Genomic DNA, 20,280 nt, shown 5'->3' with positions numbered 1-20,280 from the left:
TTAAAACACGTAGTCCTGACGCTTACTTAGCCATTTGGTTGTATATTTCCAAATATTTTACAACACAATAATCACAAAAACTCACCATTATAATATCAAATCAGCATCAAACACAATTTCAGTTTCATATTATTTCACAATTTTCGAGGAAACGTATTACTCTATTACATAGAATACATATTGAATACAGAAAAGTAAATTTTCATTCATTATTTTTTGTTCTAGAAGTGTGTTAATTTCGTCCTTAATTTCGTTTTCCAAATGGCGCAAATCATTATGGTGCCTTCAACGCAAAGACAATAAATGAAACGCTTGCAGCGTAAAACGTAATGAATATAATGAATATAGCAATGAGTATTTCATAAAGTATCAGTATATTCCACAAATTGTGCTCAATCGTCTTAATTTACTTTTGTGTATTTTTTAAATGGCTGCAGAAAACCACTTCACGTTTTGACCCACCTGGTAGTATGTTAAGTGCCTTGTTTTACACCAGCTTGAGAGTTTGGCAGTTCTCGCGAGTGACAGTGGTCGCAAATTGCATTTGCGACCCGGACATGTTTGACGCTGTCAAATCCTATGTGCTAGTATACGGATGCCCTCAGGCTGGTGGAAACAGAATGCCGCGTTGTGCGTTGCTTCTCATCAGCAGTCATTGCTTGCGTTTTGTACTAAAACATTCGACCGACGCAGTCTGCTGATTTGCAGTCACAATCTAGCATTCGCGTCACCACTTTTCATGTAAACAAAAACAAAATAAAATTCGTATGAAAGTCTTATTCTTGTTGTGTCCAAGGATCAGTTGAATGTTTTTAAAAACAACACATTGACATATCCGCGCTGGCGGCATTGAGCTTCGTTTACTAGTTTAGGGGAGAGTGAAAGAATAGCTGATTTTCAGTCGGAATGAACACGTTTTCAAAATTATAATTATGAATGAAAATTAGCTTTTCTTTATCAAACTAGTACTCTATTTGAATGAAAAACATTTTTGTTTGCAGGTGGTGAAAAAGTCTCATACGAAAATTGTTTATGAAGACAACTCTATATTATGATGAAAAAATTCAGCAACAATGTTGGAATTGGCTAAACAATTCCAACATTGTTGCTGAATTTTTTCAAGGTATGGTTGAATGAAAGTCAGAAACACGTGTTTCAAGTAATCAAATAACATGATGTGAAAATTAAAAACCGGCTTCGTGTCTTCTAATCTGATAGAGATTACACTAATGAGCTTGGGACCCAAATTATGGCCCTATTTTGAAATTGTCACCAGACGTCGACACCATGCCACTGTCATCGCGAATTCTGCGCAAGCAGTTTAGAACAAATGTTAGCATTTAGTACAACGATGCTAATGACGCAACGCATTATTGTGTTCGACTAAATGGAAACACACATATTTAAAATGAAGTGTCAAAGCACAATTGTCGCAACGCGACGCATGACGCAGCATTCTGGTCCCACCTTTAGTGTCTGAGCGCAGCTAAATTAAAACTCGTTTCCCGCTGTCGCCGTTGCCGCCGCTGATCAGCTCTGCTTCGCGATTAGAAATTGAATGATGTTTTTGGAAAGCAATCCGAAAAAACTAAAGAGCGATATCCAAAAACTTCTTGAGTAATGTCAGTGAAAAAATCGATTAATAGAAAACTATCGAGATTACTTATAATCTTATTTGAACTTGAAACATAGATGCCGGTACAATGTAAATCATCTATCTTTAACTTGTAATTAAAACTAATAAACACTAGTTGTTCTTGTGAAAAAGTACAATTTTCAAATTCGATAGTTTAGTAAACAAACTGTCAACGCTGTATCAAAACGTGGCATCACCCAATATTGACACCATACCTAATTGATCCAATCGACACACGATCCGACATCGGCATTAAGGGTGCAAATAAATCAATATTTACACCCAGCTAAAAACATTGAGAAAGAGTGCAACATCAAAATCTACTTTTCATAACACTTCAAATCCAACAACACTCCCTTTGGATACGACGAGGCCACATTCCGTCATAGATCCATACGAAGCAAATCGAATCCTCTGCCACACATTCGAACCCATCTCATGCGAGAGTGAATTCCATCCAATCAAACGGAGCAAACTCGTTATCGTAGATAACTGAGTCGTAACATAAATACATCCCGGAGAGTCTGGGAAAGGGCGAAAAACGTTTCGCTTCTCGATAAAGAATTTTCCTTCCTCGGAGCTTTTCCGTTTTAGTGCTTCTGCTTTCTCATCGGTGCCATGCCATCATGCACAGCATCTCTCGTCGAAGTCGTTGTCGTCTATTGCGCTGCTGTTTTCGCAAAACTGTTTTGTTTTCCCAGCGTCGTATCGTCGAATACCGCCGGAGCGCGCAATAACACGTACAAGACTTATGAGGGTTATCCTAAGTTATTGTTTATATTTAGTGCGGCAGTGGTACTGGAAGCGCCCCCGCCTCCTCCAACCCAGACCGAGTCAAGCGACGTTTCTTCGGCCCCAGTGCCGAAGCATTGGCATTGGCTCGAATGGCATTCTCGAGACGACTGTAACTCTCTCTCTCTTCTGGGGCTCGTCTGCAAAACGTTATCGGAAGACGTGTCTCGGATATGTATTGAATCGATCAATGTGAAATAGAGCCCACTGCGAAACGGCGCTCAAGGCCTCCCCCTGTGTCACGGACGGACTGCGCGGGACGACGAGACGGCTGAGGGATTCAAAAACATATCACATCTTCACGAAATATGATTACGGTTATGGAAATGGATGGAACGAAGATTGACACCGTAGATCTTCGGGCGGCCGGAGGATTCCGTTCTTTTACGGGCACAGCAAATGAGGATTTTGTTGGTGCTTTTGATGAGATTTTTTCTGGTTTGTGTGCAGAAATGTGTCGAGGCAGTGTTGTCAGATCGCGGTTTACGGTTAAAAACAGTGCAGGAGTCTCCTGATAATAACAAATATATATGTTTATATGACTTTCAAATTCACGAATAATTTTATTTGACTCTTCGAGAAAGAGTTATACAAAGAACAATATATGGCAAGGAATATAAGCAACGTTCGAAGTCTTTTCGATTTCTGCAGCTGTAACTTTTATCCGAGGCGATGCTTAAGATACTTTAGAGATTCTATTTGTCCTCGGAGTTCAACCTAATCGATTTTTTTTCTAGTACATGTTTGACTAGCTGACCCGGCAAACTTCGTCTCGCCTTAAATTTATTTTTCGTTATCACATCCACGTTTTCTTACTAAGCGCACGTTCATGGGCCCAATCGCAGAATTGTTCATTGATTGATCTTCTAATCTACCCTTTAAAATTATGATTACTATAAAATTTCAGTTCTTCTACACCCAAGCCTGCGTTGGCAGAAAACATTTCATCTTTGACAGAAATGATACCATTCCGTGTGCTGGAGAGTCAAATGCGCAAATAATGAGCTGTTTTTTTTTTTGTCCAAAATATATATTTTTATTAAAGCTCATATGGGCCGGAAGTTGAATATTTCGACAATGTTTGCCTCACAACTATGTTTGTAATATGTAACCGTTCTCATAATTGGGATGTTGCAGTCTCCAATGCTCGGTACGTGTGCCCGAATGAGCTGTTTTAAACAGGCCCCGGCCAAGAGGATATGATCCGCGAGTCAAGATGTGTCGCAAATTTAGCTGTCATTGCCAAACTATCAAACTACTCGGTGCGCTCAAGGCAGATCTATGTAACAAGGTGCACCCATTCGCTAATCATATTTAACTCGAAACAATCGTCAAATTCGCGAAAATTTAAAGAAGGCAGTTTTGCAATCTTCAAATTTGGATGGAGATTCTTAAGTTATTCGACTACTTAAAATACGACGCTCTCTTAACCATTTGGATATATATTTCACAACACACAACATTTACAAAAACTCGCCATTATAATATAAAATCATCATCAGACACAATTCTAGTTCAATATTACGTAATACTGTAGGGTAAATGATCTTGGTTTGTCCAATTTGGGGTGTTTTTACGCAACTAGTAAATGCAAATCGATTTTTCTTCATGAAAATCACACATAATCGATACGAGTTTGGGTTTGTTGAAAAGCCCCAAGTCTCTAGTTGCTAATACTACCATAAGGTGTTGAAATTATTCAAATTTTTATGTTTTTTAACGATTTTCCTTAAAGAAGAATTATGATCATGGTTTGACCACCTCTGATCATGGTTTGCCCAAAAAAATGATCATGATTTGTCCGGTTTTAGAAATCTCCATTTTTGAATGAAAACATTCGAATTCACAATTAGATGTTGCATTTATCATTGCTTGAGTTTACTATCATCATATTGATTCATTCATAATTTAGGCTTTCTTCAGAATATTGCCTTTTCTTGGGCGTTTTAGAAGTGTTCACCTCAACACAATCAACACAGAAAAACCATACTTCTGCTATGCGCGAAGCACACCATAAACAAACATAAACAAACTGCAGCGGGCCAAGCGGTTGCCATAGAAATCATGTGGACAAAACAACATTATTGAATTGGACAACTCATGATCAGAATTGAGTTCATCAAAATGCGTTAATTTAATGGTTTAGCTATGTAAATCCGATACAAATGGTGAGCAAGCATGATGTTTACAATATTTATAAGTGTTGTAATCCAGAAAAGGTCTGAATACGTGCCAAATAATCATCTGGTGATCGATTAAAAGTTAGCTCGAATGAGGGGCGCATTGACACAAATAGAAGGTGTATTTTATAATCCTTTAAAACATGTGATTTCGTAAAAATATACTATCAAACTACTATAAATCATGTAAAAGGCAATTTCATTTATATGTTTCGAAACATTCGAAGGCCTTATTTGACACAGGAGCGCTGAATTAGAGCATTCAAAAAAGTGGACAAACCATGATCATATTTTCGAATGGACAAACCAAGATCATTTACCCTATTGCATAGAATAATATTCGAAATAGAAAAGTAAATTTTCATTCACATTTTTTTAATTTTAGAAGTGTGTTAATGTCATCCTGTAAATTAATGGCTGTAGCGTGGTTTTCACATTTTGACTCACCTGGCAGTATGTTAAGCGCCTTGATTTACACCAGCTTGAGAGTTTGGCAGTTCTCGCGAGTTACAGTGGTCGCAAATGGCATTTGCGACCCGGAAATGCTTGACGCTGTCAAATGCTGTGTATAAGTATACGGATGCCCTAAGGGTGCTTAGAAATGGTTTGTATGTATGCGAGCAGACATCTCTTTCTGTTTTCTTTTCTCATTTCATTTGGGATTGTGCAAAAAAAAAAGTCCATACGACGTCAATGGGGATCGAACCAAGGTTCAGCAAATACGTGATAATATTGCACCTGATTATATAATGAAGTTGGAAAGTGTTTTCTAAGAGTGAAAAAGGAGCGCATGAAGGAGAACAATATCTATCTCGGTCTGGGCCGTGTATGTGGCAAAGTATGCGGAAAGCGTATTTGTCTTTTGTTTCGCTCGCTCGTATTAATCTTATATTGCTGTACGATGTATATAATACAAATGCTTACCAGTATTTGTGAGTCATGACATTTTCTGTTATGTTAGGTCTCATTTGATGTCATAGATCGGGATGACAAAATCATATCAGATTATTTTTAGACACAATTCTCGTGCAAGATTTGTCCGTTACATGCAATAAATGTTTGATACAGAAAATATGATACAACGAAGACAGTCCTAAATCGGACAATTCCTCACTCGAGTTTTGCTCTTATCAACACATTCGGTGATCCATTTTTATTTATATAGATAGAAGACGATATAGGAGTGCGTCTTATCAAATCAAAATCCATTTCCACTTTCGAACGAAGATCAATTTCGTTACCGCAGACATCAAATGGACTGACAACGCTTGTCAATATGTAGAACATTGTAGAACACATGCGAATTGAACTTTCCAAATTTTCCTTTTTTCCTTCAGAGTTTTCCGAAAATTTTCAATTGTCATGTGGAATATGTTTGACTGAAATATGTGCATTATTTTTTGGGACCCCCTCTTCTTTCCAGAGGAGGAAGGGGTGTCATACCATCATAGAAACATTTCTCGCACCCAAAATCCCTCACATCCCAAATTTGGCTCCATTTGCTTGATTAGTTCTCAAGTTATGCAGAAGTTTGTGTCTCATTTGTATGGTCTACCAACGTTGACTGATTCAAAAAGTCATTAGAAATTGAATGTACTACAAGACAATAAAACAAAGTTTTAACTAGTCATGAAATGGATAGTGGTTTGGCCGGATACCGGATAACAAATATATGGCCAGCCTCGAACCTCAGCCCTTTATAAGGTTAAACAAGACTAAAAAAAATGACAGGTGAATATGAGGCAAATGAAGCGTTAAATTTTAGAAATAAATAAACACATTTTTAAATAAGAATTATGAACGAGTACAAAATTTTTCGTTCAGAATAAATATCCTATTTAATAGTGTATCAAGTTTTTCTACAAGGAATCTGGAACAGTTGTTTTTTCTCCTGATAATGATTTTATATCATAATATTGAGATTTTTGTAAGTGTATTGAAATAATTGTGATACTGGTTGCATAAGAAGTAAGAAAATTATTGTTTTAAAAATAGGTATCAATTATTATTATTCAGTTACAAACGAAACTTAGAGTTGTCTTACTTCACTATAAATCTAAATAATCACGACCGGCGACCGGAGTAGTTTTTGCTTTTATATATTTTATTATAACTTTCATATATTCGAGATAATTTTGCATGTTGTTGCATCAAAAAAGTATCTGGACAGCGACGTAACCGCCCGAAGAACACCGATCTCACTTCGGTGTCCTGCTGGAAATTCATTATTTCATCATCATCATTATTCATCATAATTTTCCACTGGTTAATTTTGAGTACTGTTATGAAGTTAATACTGTTATGAGTTGATGATAATTCATATTCAATATATAATAAAATTAGAACAAATTAATAACATAATAACATTTATGACATGTATTGTAATGTAATCACACCTTATTTACTTGTGAAAGATTTTTTTTTATTGTCTTATAATTTATCTTAAGGTAATAAGAATTTTTGTTGTAATATCCGGTCACTATCCGGTACCCGGCCGGGTAGCAAATATTGGCCGGATGTCCGGATGTCCGTTTCATCTCTAGTTTAAAAAAAATCATAACTCGTATATTCTCGCACGGTATCACAGACTGTGCGAGTCACTGTAATTTCGCTATTGTGTTTTCCTAGGCGTGATGGTATTTAAATAAAAGTAAAAAAAATATGTAATTGAATCTTCAAACTCCAGAAAATATTGTTTCTTCAACTTCATTCAGTTTCAATAGTCATTTAATTCAGCTTTCTCAGAACAGAATTATTACACAAACAATAGGGTGAGAAAGATATCACATTCCATTGAATCGCTTCTCAATGTTGTTTGTTACAAATGTGACAAAAAAAAGAGTAACTGAGCCTGTAAAAATAAACGATTAAAAAAAAGGTTATTATATTTCTCAATTGCCTAGAGGTATAAGAACTATCTGTCAGGAATATTGACCCCTATTGTGTAAAATAAATCGAACGGTCAATTGCATATTTTGAAACGAAATTTGGGATTTTCCTCCCAAAACAAGATATCAGAAATGCAACGAGTAAACCAAACAGCTCGATAAATTATACCGACAGCTCTCACCCGACTGCAAAATAGAGCATAATTCTATTCAAATAGAATTACATAATAAGCCCCAATATTTAATTTTAGCAATTTCTTATTTCTCGATCATCAATGTTGTTCTATTCATGATTATATTTCATGAAAGAAATCTGCATAATTAAATCACATTCACATACTTTTAAAATTAAAATAACAATACTTCATTAAAACTCGCATTCGCAGTCTTCAAAATCGAAGTTTTTTCTCCAAAAATTTAGTTGCTATTGATTTTCGAAACCTTATGCCGGATGTTTCCAGAATTTTGAATTGGTCATCAAACAAATGATATGCCTAAATAACTAACAATCTGAGATAAACAAATATTTAAACGGAAACTTTAAAAAAGAAATATCTAGTTTTACATATTAATCCACTGGTCCATCCTAGACCAGGTGGCGGGCGCCTAGGAGAACCTACGCGGGTGAACGGTAGACCGAGGACTACCGTTTGGCCATCCCTAATATACGGGAACAAATCTGCACATACAAAACATCTTTCTGCAATCCTTCCAATCGGGGCTTCGAGCAGCTGCTTCGAAATTTCCTATAATTTCCCCGATAGCTATTCTAGCATAAATTGTAATATGACGTCAGCTTCATAAAGGGTGCCTTTCTTCCGTAATAGCAGTTCAACAGCAAGCAGAACTGGTTCGAGGGCATCAACCAATTTCTTTATCGCTGTCAATTCTTCATCGCTGAAGCTGGATCTTGTGTTTCGTTTTCAGATCGAGTAGCGATTTTTTGAACTGAAGTTCTTCGGTCGTTGGTCGGAAGACATAGATCTTATTAAGCGGCATAAAGGCAAATATTATTTATGGCGTAAAAAATTACCGAAATTGCCGGTTATTGATTTTAAAATGACCGGTAATTCGGTAATGGAAAATGACCCGGTATTACCGGTAAACCCGGTAACGGTACAACCGGTTAACAATCCCTAAAGGCATCGTTGCGGCGTGAATCTCTGTGAAGTTTGTGGATCCAGGGACGGCTCCAAACCCTGCAACGGATGCTTGGACGGACGGTGATGAGAAAACGTTAACTACAATCCAGCTGCTGGTGGAGGAGAGTCAGATCCGTTTGATTCGGTCTACAAACACGACGAAGGCAACCTGGGATGCGCTGAAAGAACATCACAGTAAATCGACTCTAGGCCAGAAGCTATCAACACTGAAGCAAATCACGAACCTCAACTACAAGATGGGAGACGATATGGAGACATGGAGAAACTGTACGTACGACTGGAAAATGCAGGTTTTGAAATCAAGGTTGCGTTGGTTCTACGAGGGCTTCCGGATTCGTTCACTCCCCTGATTATGGCGTTGGAGGCTCGAATTGAGTATTATCTGAAGATAGTAATGGTTGTGGCGAAATTAACGGATGAAGCTGATAAGCGGAAGGATTACAGTAGCGAGGCGAACGAGCAGGCAATGAAGGTGGGAGCTCTAGTCCGAAGGTGCTGTCCTTTCACTGTGGTAAAGCAGGTCATAAGAAGCGGGAATGTAAAATCAATCTTTCTGAAAACAAAAGTGTTGGAGAGAAAAATTACAAGAAGAAGCCCAAAGAGAAGGCTAAAAAAGTGCGTGAAAATGAGTTAAATGATTCCTTCACGTTCATGGTGAAATCCGTAGGGAAAAGTGCGAAATCCTGACCGTGGGTGATTGATTACGGTGCAACGTCGCATTTGACGAATGACAGAAGTGTTTTCATACGTTTAGATAGCAGTGTGTGTTCTGTGATGTCAACTGCCAATGGAAAAATGTTACGCACGGAAGGAATCGGAGATTGTGTAATCGAATGCTTGGACGATCAAAAGCAGATTGTGAAAATAACACTGACTGATGTGATTCACGCGTCTGATCTGGAAGGTAGTTTAGTGCCTATCGGGAAACTGACGGAAGAGTGTCGAAACTTGTGCTTGTTACTGTTAGAGATCCTGAACTGGAATAAAAATGGTGAAATGTGGAATCCGTATGGAGTGGGAGTGCTGTGTTAAAACGAAGATGTCACGTCCATCGTTTCCGTCTCCAGAAGAGAAAAAGTCAAAGGAGATACTCGATATTGTTCATTAGACCGCTCAATCCAATGACAGAAACTCCTGGCGGATGTAAGTTCTACATGATTGAAGATCACAGCCGATATAACGGGTGTTAAATAAAAAATGAGAATTTTTTCAATCGCATATAAAAAAAAATATTTTTTTTCATCGATTTCAGTATTTTTTATTAATTCGTCGACGCAACTTTGTCGCGATGCTCTCACAAGAACGTTGTACGGCACTTACGTCCATTTTCCGGATACAATTCCGGATTCTTGTAGTCAGTTGCTTCGTGTCCTTGGCTCTCCAATTGTTTTTATACACTAGGGCACTGAGTGAGCCAAAAAAATCCTTTATTGGGCGGCACTGGGGCAAGTTTGTTGGGTTACGATCTTTCGGCACGAACGGTATCTTTTTCTCCTCAAGATACGCCAGCGTCTTCTTGGCGTAATGGAAAGACGTCTTGTCCGGCCAGAAGACGTACTTCCCATCCGCGTGATGCTCGTTCAGGAACGGCAGCAGGATTTTTTGGTCATTCCCCGACACTGTGATTTAACCGTCTCAATCTGCTCCTCCGTGTACTCCGGTGACCTCGTCTTCTTCCTGCAGACAATTCCTTCCATCTTGAGGGTCCGATGGATCAATACGTGGGAGCAGCCATATTTCCGACCGGCGTCACGCAGGCTGGTTGCGTCCTTGTTGTCAAACAGCTTCTTTAACGATGTCTTCCTCTGCTTCGTCATTATCGTCACCGGACGACCACTTCCGACCTTCTGAAGAACACTGCCGTGTAGATTCAGAGCAGAAATCTGTTCAGGGCGATTGGGGCTACACCGTATGAAATCTGGTTTAGCACCGGATTTGAGTCACTTCGGAATTTTTGGAGGCGATGCTTATGTTTGGATACCTCCACAGAAGCGGAAGAAACTTGACGACAACGCTATGAAGTTTGACGTTTGTTGGCTACTGTTCTCAAAGTGAAGGTGGGACCAGAATGCCCCGCTATGCGTCGCGTTGCGTCACTTGTGCTCTGACACTTCATTTTAAATATGTGTGTTTCCATTTAATCGAACACAATAATGCATTGCGTCATTAGCATCGTTGTACTAAACGCTAATATTTGTTCTAAACTGCTTGCGCAGAATTCGCGATGACAGTGGCATGGTGTCGACTTCTGGTGGTAACTTCAAATTAGGGCCAAATTTGTTTCCCAAACTCGTTAGTGTAATCTCTGTCAGGCTAGAAAATACGAAGACGGTTTTTAAATTCTAAAATTTGAATGAAAATTTTCACTTCATGTTATTTGATTATTTGACACACGTGTTTCTGACTTTCATTCAACCATATGGCTAAACAATTCCTACATTGTTGCTGAATTTTTTCATCATAATATAGAGTTGTCTTCATAAACAATTTTCGTATGAGACTTTTTCACCACCTGCAAAAAAAAATGTTTTCATTTAAATAGAATACTAGTTTGATATGGTAAAGCTAATTTTCATTCATAATTTTAATCTCGAAAACGTGTTCATTCCGACTGAAAATCAGCTATTCTTTCACGCTCCCCTAACCTAGTAAACGAAGCTCAATGCCGCCAGCGCGGATATTTCAATGTGTTGTTTTTAAAAACATTCAACTGATTCGTGGACACAACAAGAACAAGATTTTCACACGAATTTTAAATCGTTTTTTGTTTACATGAAATGTGGTGACGCGAATGCTAGATTGTGACTGTAAATCAACAATGCAATGACAGCTGATGAGAAGACGCACAACGCGGCATTCTGGTCCCACCTTAAGGCATACAGATCGCTAGATACGAAAACTGGAAAAATTGTGGTAAGCCGTGATCTAGATGCGATTAAAGACAAGTAGATGAAAGATGTTTCACGTGTCCCAAAAGAGCAAAAATTCGAAGAAGTTCCAGTTCATCTGACCAAACAAATTGAATCTGATAGCGACGAGTCCAATGAATCAAGTGGAGAGTTTTTCGGATGAGATTCACCAGAAGAAGCGGATGCGGACGAGAATCAGCAATTCGATGGAGAATTTGGTGAGGAGCAACAAGTTCAAAGGGAACTAAGTCAAGAGCAGCAAGTTGACGGAGATTTTGTTCAGGAGGAGTCTATTCATGAAGACCTATCAGAAAACGAACCAGCTGTGAGACGTCTTGACAGATCCAACCGCGGTATCCCTCCAGTGAAATACGGTTCTATCGGAGTAGCAGTCGGTTCAGGAGAAGAACCTCGAACATATGCCGAAGCAGTGAGTAGTGTTGTAAGTACTGAATGGAAGGCAGCCATGGAGGAAGAAATGGTTTCTCATCGCGAAAATGCTACTTAGGAGTTCACTCAATTACCACCTAATTGTCGTACAGTTGGGTGCAATGACTATTTAAGCGAAAGGAAGACGAAGCCGGAAAAGTTGCAAGATTCAAAGCTAGACTGGTCACCCAAGGTTTCTAAAGGCGTTTCAGGTATAACTACGATCAAGTTTTCGTTCCAGTTATGAAGCAGGCGACACTACGAACCATGCTAACGTTCGCAAGTAATAACAAGCTGTTGGTTAGGCACGTGGATATAAAGACAGCCTACCTTTACGGAGAGTTACGGGAGGTGATTTTTATGAAACAACCCCCGGGATACTGCACAGGCGATCCGAATACTGTTTGTCGTTTAAAGAAAAGTTTCTACGGTTTGAAGCAGACGGCACGCGTTTGGAACCAACGAATTGATGCAGCGGAATAAACGGATTTTTAAAATGTTGCAACGTTTATTTCAATACGCAATACAATGGCGATGACGATGACGACGACGTTAAAAAATCCCTATCCCTGGCCTCTCTAGCACTCCAGTCGAGGTCTGTACCAGAGCACGACGAACCTGTGCATTCTATTCTAAAGCTTTAACGTTCCTAGAGGATCTTAGCTGTCTCAACGTAGTGTTACTTGCGTCATTTTTATTGGTACTTGGTTGAGATTTCTATGCCATATAACACGCCTTGAATGCATTCTGAGTGGCAAGCTCTAGAATACGCGTGACCACAGTGCAAGTCGGAGAAAATTTCTTTCAGGATAAATTCCCCCGACCAGAACGGGAATCGAACCCGAACCCCCGGCATGATGATGTGTGACGCTAACCACTCGGCCACGGGAGCACACGAACCTGTCCATCCTTGGACCGAATTGCGTGGACAACTCGACCTTTCGGCCAGCAGTTCCTCGGCAGAGTCTCATCAACGATGGCGACGATGTCCCCTTCTGCGATTGGCTTGACGTGGCTAAACCATTTCGTCCTCCGAGTGAGAGTTGGTAGGTAGCTACCCAGCGACGCCAAAACCGGTTTGCGTAGACTTGGGAGGATTTCCAGGTGTGTTTCAGAGCGTAACTGCTGTCGTCAAACGTGATCGGGGGCTTTGAACCATCTGAGTACCCGATCAGAAAATGATTCGGAGTGAGAGCTTGGGAAAGCTCGTCATTTAATGGCAATTCCGTTAGAGGTCGTGAGTTGAGTATTAGTTCGATCTCTGAGAGCATGTTCTTCAATAGTTCATCGGTGGGTGTGCGTGTGACTTGGAGTTGCTTCAGGGTTTTCTTCACGGATTGAACAAGGCGTTCCCAGGCTCCTCCGAAATGTGGAGATGCAGGAGGGTTGAAAGACCATTTCGTATCAGTGGTGACGAAGTGCTCTATCAGCTTTCCGTTGTCCATTTTTTGTAACGCTTCTTTCAATTCTCGACTTGCTCCGATGAAGTTGGTACCGCGATCGCTTACTATCTCCAGAGGGGTACCTCTCCTGGCGACGAAGTTTCTGATGGCGAGAACGCATTAGTCGGTTGTGAGGCTGCAACTTCAAGATATATCGCTCGCACCGTTAGGCATGTGATCAGCACTCCCCATCGTTTCTCGGTCCTCCGGCCAACAACTACATGCATTGGACCGAAGTAGTCGATGCCAACGTAGGAAAATGGACGACAGAAAGCCTTCAGGCGTGCGGGTGGCAGAGCTGACATTTCCGGAGCAACTGGCTTCGCCTGGCGAATCTTGCAGTGCTGCCACCGTGCTCGTACGCGTTTATAGGCCGACGGTAGCTGCGACACGTAAAATCTACTCCGAATCTGGTTGAGTGTAGTCTGGTGATTCATGTGACAGAAATGCTGATGAACACTAGATATAATGAGGTCGGTAACGGGATGACACTTCGGCAACAGTATCGGGCGCTTCATACAATCATCGACGTCTTCACAAGCGTCTATACGGCCTTTCATTCGCAGCAGCCCCTCTTCATCCAGAAACGGGCTGAGCCCATACAGCGAGCTACTCATGGTGCGAGCTTCGGTTTCTGTAATGCAGCTATCTCTGCAGTGAATTCAGCATTCTGCACCAGTTTGAGAATTAACAACTCTGCTTTTCGAAGCTCTTCTTGTGTCAATGAGCCGGTGACGATGGGCTCCTTCGATAATTTCTTGCGCAGATTCGATGGATACCGCTGTACGAATGCGACATGACGCAGCAGCCGCTTCTATTTAGATAAATCTTCCCACCTAAAAAGGACACGCTTGACGGAGTGATGTAGCACATTGGGTCGCTTCTCTTCTGCGGTGTAATTGAAGCTCGATACTGCAACAGGCCACTCTTCCTTTGCCTCCCACAAGAATTGTGGAACACTGAACCAACGACTAGCAGGAGAAAAATCCGGGAGTTTCTGCCATTTCGTTGCATCGTCAGCAACATTCAGTTTCGTCGGAATCCAATTCCATTCGTTAACCTCGGTCAACTCTAGAATTTCACTAATCCGTATTGCGACGAATTGATTGTATCTCCAGTGATCAGAATTCAACCAGCAAAGAACGTTACGCGCATCCGTCCAGAAAAACTGTTTTGTTGGTTTAAGCTGGTGAGACCGACCGACGAGCGCACATTCCACTTCGCCATCTTCTTCGAACCGGAGGTAGGCAACTGCGGCATATCCGTTTTCGGATGCATCTACGAACACATGGAGTTGAATTTCGTTTTGACCGACTGTACACGTTTTTATCCGGTAACACCTGGGTACACTGACGGATTCCACTTGCGGAAGAACTTACAACCATATTTGCCATTTCTCCCACTGTTCGCTCTTAATGGGTTCGTCCAATTTATGCCACTACGCCAAATTTCCTGGAACAGGATTTTCAGGAACATTAGGAAATTCGCAAGTAGTCCATGTGGGTCGTAAATCGTCATCAGCGTACTCAAAATATGCATTTTGGTTGGCACGATATAACCCTGCAGTAGATCGACATTTATCATCGAAGACACTTTGAAGGTGAAGGTGTCGGCTGCGGTGCACCACCACAATCCCAGAACTTTCTCGGTTCCCATTTCGCTCAAGCTCTCCTCTCCTGGATTTGCCTTCAACTCCTGCAGTACTCGATTCGAATTTGACAGCCAATTCCTTATTTCGAAACCTACCTATGCGTGAATAAATCGGACATCTACAGCTAGCTTAATCGCCTCATCTTCCGTCTCCACACTGGACAGCATATTATCCACGTAATGCTCTCTAATTATCGCCTCCACTGCCCTCGGGAACTTATCCTGAAACCGTTGCGCATTGTGGTTCTTCACATATTGTGCACAGCTGGGTGAGCAGGTTGCCCCGAAAGTCATTACCTTTGTGACATAGACATCTGGGCTACGATTTGATTCTTCGTTCCGCCATAGAAATCTCAAACACTGTTGATCGCGCCAGTTCATCAACACCTGAAGAAACATTTCTCTAATGTCGCCCGTTATGGCAATGCGGCTTTCTACAGCAAAGGAGTAGGATAGTGAGAGACTTCAAACTACTCAGCAGTACCAAAGTATCATCGGAGCTTTGCTGTATTTAGCCGTCAATACACGCCCGGATATATCGATTGCGACATCTATACTCGGGCGGCGTGTTACGAAAGCAACCAAAGCTGATTGGACCGAATGCAAGATGGTTTTACGTTATCTCAGAGGCATGGTGGATTACGAATTGCATTCGGGAAGTGGCAAGCAACTGCAGCTAGAATGTTTCGTGGATGCTGTTTGGACCGGAGCAGTTATAGATCGCAAATCTAACACTGGTTTCATGTTCAAGCTAGATAGTGGATTGATAGCATGGACTTTTAGGAAACGACATTCAGTAGCACTTTCCAGTTGTGAAGCTGAATATGTTGCGTTGGCTGAATATCTCCAGGAACTCTAGTGGCTACGGAAACTGTTTACTGATCTTGGTGTGTCGTTAACATTGCCCATTAGGGTATACGAAGGCAATCAAAGTTGCATAGCGCTTACCGAAGCTGACCGGTTTTCTCGTCGATCCAAACATATCGACAAGTTCTGTTTTGTGAGAGATATGTCCGACGAAGTTGAGGAGGAATTTTGATCATAGCAGTTAACTATAGCAACCTCGCTGTTAAGTAACATATTGTTGATTTGCCAGAGTTAATAAAATAAATTTTCGTCGTTTGAACCTCAAGCATTTAGCACGTATTTCTTCTCTTTTCCTTAATCCGAGGGTCTACGCATAACTTCCAATAATATTTAGAGTACATTATTTTTAAAATATTTAAAAGAATTTTATTAGTATCAATATGCTAGAACTACAGTTACAGTAATGTAAAGCTCGCTACCTTTTAAATCGTCTTGAGTGACGTGTAACTATGATCCAGAACATAGCTCCGCTCAACCGATAGTTTATTCTTCTAAATTTTCAAAAGGAAGCATATAAATTAATCGTTTTAGTATTCTAAATATTTTGAAAACACCTGATGAATGTAATGTATTTTTTTTGTGAAGACACATGTGAAATTCATGTGCTTCTGTGCATAACATATGATAATCTGGCAACGATCTGACCCAAGAGAGGCCAGAAAAGATGGTTGATGCTGATGGCTGCCCGATTCGGTCTCGGAGAAACTAATAAATTCGCTTCTTTTGCTTGCCATTCTCGATGTTTATGTTATTGCAAGCTCACCATCATCATCATCATCATCATCACCAGCAGCAGCATCATATGGAACGTTCGTTCGCATAAGTCTCGAGCAAGCCGTTCCAGCTATGACCGGCGAGTCCGCCACATAAACAGGCTCTTTTCTTGGGCAGAGCTGATGAGCAAGCTCCTAATAGCTCCAAAAAGCTTCAACTTCAATCAAGTAAATGTCTTGGTATGTACGGAAATATGGTTTGCGAGAAAGGAGGGAAAAGGAAAAGCTCCGCCCGAGAATGAATAGCTCAACGCGGCTTATTTCCCGTCCCACAAACCAGCACGACTGATTCCGCGCCGGGTTGAATCATTTATCCATCAAAGCATGTACACCAGCATCTTTCCGATGTGTCTTATGTTGCTCGTGAAATAAACGACTTTGTGCTTGCCCTGCTTCTTCGCTGCTGTTTTTTTTCCTGCGCCATGATGCCACTACACTATCCATCCCATCCAATCAAAGTAATATGCGATATATTTTCTCATGTCTCTCGTCTTCGATGCTGTTTCTTATATGATATTTCCCATCAGATTCAGAGCTCGGAGCGATCCCACTGTGGCACATCCCACGGAGATCCATGGGACATGTTTTGCTTGCTTATCTCGTCGTTCGTCGTTTTGCCCAGCCCCTGACGGATCCGGGGCACAGTGGGCCCCAAACGAACCGTCCCCCTCCCGTTTCGTTCTTCCTCTTGCGTGGCGAAGGGTTTTCGTATGCATGTGATTGAATAAAAGCGTAGCTTTATTTATTCATAATTTATTCAAAGATATTTTTAGATGAATTTTTCTCCCTCTCCTCGGGTCTCTGGCTCTTCAGAATTCCGTTTCAGTAGTTTGCTCTCGTGCCCCATCGTATACATATTTTATGGGATCAACGTTCTGATTGATATTTCGAGAAATTTATTCAGGTGGTTTTTTTTTGCTTCGTACGACTTAAGCGAAATTCAAGCCACTGGTCATATGAAAACCAGCGAAATGCGGAAAAATTGAAACAATGAAATTGAAAATACAAAGAAGAATAGAGCGAAAACAAGATTACACCTGCAATAGAAGCATGCATTAATCTAGCAAAAAATTGACTTGGAGTATAGTACCAATTTAACAGGTCATTCAGCAGTGAGCTGATCAAACGAGTTCTCGCGAGTGATTTGGATTACGTCAGTCGGAAGAAATCTGGAGACAATTATACAGAGCATATACAACGGAATGACCAAGATCCGGTTTGATCTGGGATTCTGCAATGAACCTTCCATGAATGACAAAAAAATGTACCAAACAAAAGATTGGTATACAAAACTGATAGCTTAATTTATTAGCTTCCACCTACCACCAATTTCATTTCGTTTTGTATAACACTTTTGGACAATAAATTCGGTTTAAAGCAATAATGTACGCTAGGTATGTTCAATTTCAATAAAAAAAAACTAATAAAAAACAAAAATATGTGATCCCTTCTACAGTATTACTTTGACAAAATTCATTCATTACAGGAAAAAATAAGTAGGAAAATAAAGTGTTCGAAAAATCGAACATCGGCCATAACTAACTTTATTTATGCCGAATAATAACTTTTTTTCATTCATTGTAGCATATCCATTTGTTAATGTGTATAAACATCGATTGATATTGAGGAAAATATACGTCTTTGTTCCCAACAATCTTAGGTGATGGCGTTCCGTATAATTTCGAATGTGGAGGAAATTATCGAAAACGTGAAACGACGATGAGATGTAATAAGATTAGTACTCTTCCGCCAGATTCGGTGGGCCATCCCACTGATGAAGAAAACCTAGATGACGATTATATTCTACTGAATGATAACCTCCAAGACCTCAATGCCATTGTTTTTTCGAAGCGTATTTATACTTTTTAGGCTTTGGAAAATATCCGATTCTTCTTAAAATTGATAATCGGAAAGGAACGATTCTTGATAATTAACATATTTCCACCGTCTTCAATAAAAATAACAGCAATAGTTTTCGAGTGAAAGAAAAAGCTTACCAGTAATAAGCTAAAATTGTATAAAACAAGGAATGTAACTTCTAACCATCCCCAGATTAATTCACGTTTTTCGATAGAGACTTTCATCTCCCTGTGCTTGAACATCCTTGAATGTAAAATTAATGCATTTATGAATGCTGTATATTTACTAATTCGAGTGATTTTTGCAGTGTGGTTGTAAAAACAGATTTTTTTTTGTACAGTGCAGATTTTGGACAGTGTTCAACTTTTCGAACAGCCATTTCCCCGAACATGAAGATGAGTTGAAAATAATTCTTGAGCATTAGGGTTTCTTTAGCAGCAATAAACAAAATTACACCAATGGCTTTCATCAAAAAACTATTTTTTACAGTTTGGTCGTTAACGGATTGAACATGTTTACCCTCAGTCAGGGGTTCGATGGTTAAGGCTACGGTCAATTTTAATTGGTGTTCACATCGAGAAACAGCCAAGAAACTCTCAAGTCATTGCAAAGCTTAAGACCAAGCATTCGTCACTCTGGCTTTTGGTGTTCTGTGACAGAGCTGTTTCTGGTCACTATAATTCAGATGGGTGCTTTTAAAGGTAATTTCGTTAAAACTTGTTTCATTGTGTAAACTCCCAACGTAGTTTATTGAAATATGGAACACTTTTACTTATGAAATGAAAAAGAATCAGCTTTTTGTGTGTCTGGATATTTTTGAATGAAACGCAAGCTTGATCTAAAACCACATTTATCTTTGAATGATAAACAACGTATTTGGTTCTAGGATGTATCCACATATGAACTGAAGAGACAACAATGAATGTGGTCGGAAGATACCAAGTCTGGTGAATATGGTGAATAAGTCGCATGCGGTAGTTAGTCCCAATTGAATAGCTCATCCGTTTCCTTAGTTTCCTTAGAGCCAGACTCTGTGTGACGGGGCATTGTCATAAAGAAAAATCACTTTATGTTGACTTTTCTAATGTTCCGGTCAATTTTGGAGCAGAGCACGGTTCAATTCAATCAATTGTTTTCTGTAACATGGTTGCAGATTTTTGGCAGAAACATTTTCAAAACGAAAATTATGAATGAAATCTAAGTTTTTAGTTAGAATAAACATCCTATGGAAAATATAGCTAGTTTTCTACAAGTGGTGAAGATGTATAGTATTTCGATTCTTCTCGGATCGATTGAAACCAACACTTCGAATAACAAATTACTAAAGTTTTCAAATATAAAAATTGCCGAAAATTTTGTTCGAGCATCGGATTCGAGAACATATTATCCGATTTGAACTGTTGTATTATAACCAGAGATGCCAACCTTCCTGATTTTTCAGGATTTCCCAGACTTTTTAGCAGCTTTTTAGCGCTCTCTGATATCCTGACGAACACTCAATTTATCCTGATTTTCCTGTCATGATAGTTCTCCGGTTCGCATTTGAAAATGTTTGAATCCACAGTCAATATAAAAAGATTTTATATTTAATTTGTTCGTCTGATGCAAAGAAGAATCAACTATGGGCTATGGGACTAGAGACTATGGTAAATATATCTACAACCGTACTAAATATAATAAACATTAGGAAA

The 20,280-nt window shown here is 39.8% G+C and overlaps 2 protein-coding genes across 2 annotated transcripts in view; one reads left to right on the top strand and one right to left on the bottom strand.

Annotated features, from left to right (window-relative positions):
• The window catches only part of LOC129779250 (zinc finger protein ZFAT), a 224,618-nt gene that overhangs the window by 102,459 nt on the left and 101,879 nt on the right, over window positions 1-20,280 (top strand). The gene's annotated exons all lie outside the window — the stretch shown is intronic.
• LOC129773309 (uncharacterized) lies at window positions 13,505-15,488 on the bottom strand. The gene is made up of 4 exons (XM_055776910.1): window positions 15,213-15,488; window positions 14,819-15,134; window positions 14,276-14,717; window positions 13,505-14,090 (listed from the first exon to the last, which is right to left on the bottom strand). Exons 1-4 carry the CDS (start codon window positions 15,486-15,488, stop codon window positions 13,505-13,507), a joined length of 1,620 nt encoding a protein of 539 aa, XP_055632885.1.

The sequence above is a fragment of the Toxorhynchites rutilus genome, chromosome 3 (assembly GCF_029784135.1).
Source record: "Toxorhynchites rutilus septentrionalis strain SRP chromosome 3, ASM2978413v1, whole genome shotgun sequence".
NCBI lineage: Eukaryota > Metazoa > Arthropoda > Insecta > Diptera > Culicidae > Toxorhynchites > Toxorhynchites rutilus.
This window is presented reverse-complemented; position numbering and strand designations above follow the sequence as displayed.

What these genes read in the sequence shown, in the direction of transcription:
- LOC129773309 (XM_055776910.1), bottom strand. Translation starts at nt 15,488, where the DNA reads ATGTTTCTTCAGGTGTTGATGAACTGGCGCGATCAACAGTGTTTGAGA. An exon ending in ATGAGGCGATTAAGCTAGCT is followed by an intron (nt 15,135 to 15,212) that starts GTAGATGTCCGA and finishes CGAGTACTGCAG; the next exon opens with GAGTTGAAGGCAAATCCAGG. An exon ending in GAGAAATGGCAAATATGGTT is followed by an intron (nt 14,718 to 14,818) that starts GTAAGTTCTTCC and finishes ATGTGTTCGTAG; the next exon opens with ATGCATCCGAAAACGGATAT.